General features: G+C 28.9%; 1 protein-coding gene across 1 annotated transcript; it reads left to right on the top strand.

Moving 5' to 3' along the window:
• Positions 1–564: 564 nt before the first annotated feature.
• On the top strand, positions 565–3,425 carry LOC110824762 (cinnamoyl-CoA reductase 1). The gene is made up of 5 exons (XM_088220941.1): positions 565–815; positions 911–1,065; positions 1,598–1,783; positions 1,869–2,221; positions 2,956–3,425. The coding sequence occupies exons 1-5, from the start codon at positions 683–685 to the stop codon at positions 3,140–3,142; spliced, it is 1,014 nt and encodes a 337-aa protein (XP_088077067.1). The 5' UTR covers positions 565–682; the 3' UTR covers positions 3,143–3,425.
• The last annotated feature ends 3,086 nt before the right edge of the window (positions 3,426–6,511 follow it).

Below are 6,511 nucleotides of genomic sequence, written 5' to 3'. Positions count from 1 at the left end.
AGAGAAAAAATTTAATTAGTTTTTAATATTTTTTTCTCCAAACTTATTTATTTTATAATTTGATTTGAATGTAAAAGAATTAGGTATTCAATTATCTGATACATAAATTACAACGAGTTTATAAAAATTGCTTAGAAAAATTATAGTTTATGCTGTGAGTTTTAAAAATTTCGTTAAAATAATTTTTTATTAAAAATATTTTTTTTTCTAAAAAATTATTTATCGTTTAATAAAAATAAATATGAAAAGTTATGTTAATTTTAAAAAATAAAAAGTTTATATTTATTAAAATTAATCTTTTTAAGATTTTAAGTGCGAATTTTTATTAAAAATTAAAGATATTATAAAAGAATATTTTATAATTATTAAATTCTCTTTTTTTATTTCCCTAATTATAGGGTGTTCATTGAATCAGTTACAATTTTTAAGAAAAATATACATTATATATTTTGGTAAAAGTAATATTTATGTTAGGTGGATACCCTTATAAAGTAATAATATATATTTTAAATTATATAATATATTTATTTAATTTATTTTGCTTTATAAATAGAAAACGCTTCGTCCTACTTTCTCATCACTCCCACCTTCCTCTCTTCAACCAATAACGCCTTCCTCTCCATCTCAATCTCATTCTCTCACCCTAGAAAACTCTACTAAACCCTAAATCCACATAAACAGGATGCCGGTTGACAGCTCGTCTCCTTCTGGACAAACTGTATGCGTTACAGGCGCCGGTGGATTTATTGCTTCGTGGATCGTGAAGCTTCTGCTGGAAAAAGGTTACACTGTCAGAGGAACAGTTCGGAATCCAGGTGATGATCGGTTTTCAATTTGTTAAAGGATTTTTCTTATGTGATTAATCGAAAGTATTGAGGTAGACGATGATGTGTGTTTGATGATATTGTAGATGATCCGAAGAATGCTCACCTGAGAGAGCTTGAAGGAGCGAGGGAGAGACTAACTCTGTGCAGAGTTGACCTGCTTGATTTTGGATCTCTCAAGGAGGCTATCAACGGATGCGACGGTGTCTTCCACACCGCATCTCCTGTCACCGATGATCCCGTGAGTACACCTACATATTAGTCCTGTCAACCGATTACTTGTTTCTGGCTTGTCACTTTCTGTTTGGTTGGTGAGAAAATTGGAAGTTCAAATGAAACCGAGAAAAAACAAATATTACTATAAATTAAAAATGTGAGAGACGGTTTTGACGGAAAGCAAGAGAAAATAAACAGTCACCATACCAGAGTCGTACAGATACGTTGCAAGTTCACGTTTCTGTTTGGCAATTATTCTTCCTACTTTCTGCGGGGTCCCATTCAATTCTTCAATTGGATTTGCTCGCACCAAACATTCCTTTTTTTTTTTTCAAATAATAAATAATAATTTATTACATATAAAAAAGAAAATTGAAAATATGAGGTGCTAATTTATTATTATAAAATCAATTTTAATTACTACAAAAAGAAAATTACAATTTATCAATTTAATTTTAAATAAATGGTGCATGAACGTCTTTTATATGTTTTTGGAGAGTTTAATCTTTGGAATATTAATACACAAAAAAAGGAGATTAATAAATAATTATGAACAGGAGCAAATGGTGGAGCCGGCGGTGAACGGGACAAAGAACGTGATACTAGCGGCGGCGGAGGCTAAAGTTAGGCGCGTGGTCTTCACGTCATCTATAGGTGCAGTGTACATGGATCCTAACAGGGGCCCAGATGTGGTGGTGGATGAATCTTGCTGGAGTGATCTAGAGTTTTGCAAGAACACCAAGGTGATCGATCAGCACGAAATTCAAATTAATCAGAGTAGAATATATATTTGAATTATGAATCGAAATTAAATGAATAAATCTGCAGAACTGGTATTGTTACGGGAAGGCGGTGGCAGAGCAGGCGGCGTGGGAGGAGGCGAAGGAGAAAGGGGTTGATCTGGTGGTGGTGAACCCGGTTCTCGTGCTCGGACCGCTGTTGCAGCCGACGGTCAATGCTAGTATTCTTCATGTGCTCAAGTACTTGACCGGTTCGGCTAAGACATACGCTAACTCGGTTCAAGGCTACGTGCACGTCAGGGATGTGGCCTTGGCTCACATTCTTGTTTATGAGACACCCTTCGCCTCCGGCAGGTACCTCTGCGTCGAAAGCGTCTTGCATCGAAGCGACGTCGTTGAGATTCTCGCCAAGTTCTTCCCTGAATACCCCGTACCCACCAGGTATGTCATCCTTTTTCTTTTTCTTGTTTTTTAATCTACAAATTAGCCAATAATCCAATCATTAGTAAAATGTTAGACTAATCTGGTGGAATTCTTCGACTGAGTTCTGTTGATTTACTTCTTACGACACATTTGATTGATGATACTGGGCACGTTTAAGTTTTTTTAATTATTATTATATGCTGATTGAGATGTTTGAAGGGTTTTTTTCATGAGTATTATATTAATTGTTCACTTACCTAATTATTTCTATTAGCTTTGTTTTGTTGAATATGAAAAATATATTATTCTTAAGACGGACAAGTGACATATTGCTGAGTAATTTTTGACATGGCCTTCCAACAAATAAAAGAAAATTCAAATAAATAAAGAAGAGAATGTGTGGTAGGAGACTAGATGATGGTGGGGAAGTTGGTATACCAACTTTGACACGTGACATGGTCATACTAAAAAAAGTTCGTCCAAATAATTGGCTACCCACTACTGTATTTTATAAGCAAAATTATTGTTTTATCTTTTTTTAGCCACAAAAACAACAATATCCCCGTATATATATATATATATAATATACAAAATTACTGGTGGCTGGAGAGATAATGTGCCTTTGTCACGTAGCTGATTGTGATAAAGATTCCTTTATATATAGCTACAGTCTCCCAATCACTTCATGCAATTTTCACATTTTATTGGAGGGAAAATATAAATATTAATAAATTATCGGAACGAAAATGCAGGTGCTCAGATGAGAAGAAACCAAGAGCAAAACCCTACAAGTTCAGTAACCAGAAGCTGAGGGACCTGGGCTTTGAATTCACACCAGTGAAGCAGTGTCTATACGACACCGTTAAGAGCTTGCAGGAGAAGGGTCATCTCCCTCTTCCTCCCCAACAGCATGAAGACCCTGTTAGGATTGAGTCTTGATTTATCTAATTTGTGTATGTATTAGTATATATAAGTGTCCTACCTGAGTCAACTAAGAGTTTTATAATCCACTGAGGCTACCTCATTTGCAGGAAAAGCAAGTATCTGAAGGGTAGCTATGTATTTATCAATGGGTAAATAATGTCTTAATTAGGGGAGGTCAGTTGTCCTAATGAAATACTACTTGAGAAACAAAGATACTCCTGTGTTGGCGGATTGTGGGTACCAACTTTTGTGTCCAAGCTAAAATTTTATTTTTCATTAATCATTTTATTTCCCCTTACTATTATTTGCAAGTATTATACACAAATACATATATATATATATATATATAGATTCTTAACTAATATATATTTTTAGGTGAAACTAAATGACAAGTGAAGGGACTTCTCTCACATGTCAGTCTTCTATTGGAATCCTACTTCATCAATTAAAAGTTATTAGTGAGAATATAAAGAGCAAAATAAAGATAACGAACAATTCAAGAGTGGTAGGATGAATAATTAAAATATAACATGAATCACTAACTCAACAATGATAGTCTTGTATGATAGTGTAAGAAAAGAATTCACTATTATGTCTTTGGAGTACAATGGAGATATAATGCAACCACATGATATTTCTTCTTCGATTAAAATGAAATTAATTTGATAATATATATAATAAAATAAAATAACATTAAAGTAATAATACTTATTAATTATTTATTTAAATTTTTTTAGTACAAAAATAAAATTTAATTAATTAACTAAAATGTATATAATTGTTATCTATTTAAATATTATCTAATTACACATTCTTAAATTATGCATTATATAAACTTTTGGTAACTTTTTTGTTTCTTACACCTCGTTTATCTTACAGATTTTTGTTAAAAAATATAAATAATTTTGTAAATTTTATTAAAAACTCTTTAACTTAAAGACTTTTATATATGTAACATAATATTTATGTTATTTTTTATATAACTATATAAAATTCTTCTGAAATTATGTTAAGTTTGTTTTTGGATTTGTTCATGGTATCACAAAATTCAGTTAAAATTTTGGTGTAGTTATTGATATTTCACTATTTTTATAAGAAATATGATATTAAATCTATTATTTAACTACAAAAAATTTAAATAAATATTATTATGTAAATATATAAATTAATTATGGAATACACATTTTCTACAAAAATAAGAGTGTTACATACTTTTTTTTTTGTTAATTTTCTTTTTACCTTAGATAAACTTAGAAACATATTTAAATTATGTAGTCAATTCAAATTCCGAACATGTGTTAGGATCTGACTTTGACATACAGTTCACTAGGACCTTAGTTTTAGTAAAAAAAAAAATTAGTATTTATAGTAAAAAAAGATAAATAAGGGAAGTTTTGAAAAAAAAAAAGTAAAATTATGGAGGAAAAATTTAGAAATAAAAAAAAAATAGAAGGAAAAGATTCTTGAAATAAAGAAATAGATGGGGGAAAAAAGAAAAATTAGAGAAAGAGTGATGGAACCTTAGAGAGAGAAAATAGAGAGAGAAAGAGTGTTTAGAGAGAGAGAGAAGAGAGAAAAGATAGATTTATTTGAGATGATTTCCAACAAAAACTACATGATTCTATTTTTTTATAATCCTTTATTTATATAAGAATATGAAGTGAAGAGTTTACTTTTCTAATTTAGTAATGCTTTAAATCACTATTTTTTTTATAAAAAAAATTATTACTCATAAATTAATATTATACAAATACACGCATGTACTGAATTAATTTTGGAACTATTTTATTTTCTTTCATGATTTGATGTGGCAACACCAATACCAAATAGATATATATATATATATAACAATACGTGCATTTATTAATTGAATCTTAAAAGTAACTCACTTATATGCATGTATGAAGTTAAATTTACAATGATTAATTAGTTTTCTTTAATAGTATAATTTTACAAACACTGAACTTTATGTATAATGTCTTACCACATCAAACTTTATATCTATATATATATATATGTATACATATGTATAAGTAGTATGTGTGTGGTTCTGACTGAATGTGGTTTTGCAAGTACAAATAAATAAATATTAAAGCCCCATAAAAATGGGGAGTGATGGAAAGCAGGAAGCACCAGATCTTGTATTAGTCAAACTATTCAATATATAAATTATAAGTTGCTTTTTCTTTTTCACTTTTAAATAAATATTTGAATAACTTTTTTCTATAAAAAATTAAGCTATTATTTTATCTAATAATTTTATTCTCTTGTAATTAAACTCAAACATACTATAGGAAGTTAAGAAGACGAACCCACTAACTACCAATACGTTTTCCAATCTTAGAAAGGCAAGCTGAAATTGGAGAAGGCAAAGAGTTTCATAATTGAGTAGTTTAAATTGGTAAACACACTTTTATTCTTTCATTTTTTTTTTTAAAAAAAAAATCCATTTATTATCCTAAAAGATATATGATATAGTATGATATCTCGCACTCTAAATAGACCGGGCATTATTACCGTCAGTATTTATCTACTGGTCATGTATCCCTACACAGAACCATTTAATATAATTAGTCAAAAATTATCCATTCCAATATGTTGGTAAACCGTGCCTCTGTTATCATCCATTCATATACAAATGTGGGTATCATTCTACTTTGAAGATAAAACATCATTTCCTACCTCGTTGAAAGGAAAAGAAAGTGCTCTTCATACATATATAAACTCAATTATGTGTTGTATAAAATGAAAAAAGTATTGATACTTTGTTTAGGTTTACTAAAATAATTTTATGAAAGAAATTTTTCAAATTGTTAATATTTTATATCGACTAGTTACATGAAAGTAAAAGTCAATATTATATCTAAATATAAATTCAAATCTCATCCAAAATTTTTTAAAATATAAGTCTTTGAAAGTCTATTTACCTTACTCTATATTATTTTTGCACTAACTATAAATTTGTTTGGTTTAATCTAAATTACAAATAAAGTATTATTATACATGATTAATTAGGTATTATGTTATAACCCGAGTACATGATTTCAATTTAAAAAAAGTTACATTCGGGTTTGAGAGAAAGAAATGGAGAACGATAGGAGAAATAAAAGGATTTAAAAGAGAGAGAGCGAGAATACCAAGAGGAAGAGATAGAAAATCAAAGAAAATATATATATATATATATATATTGAGAGAGAGAAAGATTATAAAAATTTGAAAGAGATAATGATAATATATTCAAAAAATTTCATTCATTGAATTAATTATATATACGAAGATTGGTGATTTTATATAGAAATAAAACATGCATACAAGTAAATAAATAGTCAATTTTCTATAAAAATTCATAAAATGATAAAAAAAAAATATTTAAATTCATTGAAC

This window comes from Carica papaya, chromosome 5 (assembly GCF_054855325.1).
Source record: "Carica papaya isolate Zhongbai chromosome 5, ASM5485532v1, whole genome shotgun sequence".
NCBI classification, from domain to species: Eukaryota; Viridiplantae; Streptophyta; class Magnoliopsida; order Brassicales; family Caricaceae; genus Carica; species Carica papaya.
Note: the sequence above shows the minus strand (reverse complement) of the source record. Positions and strands in the feature narration are given on the sequence as shown.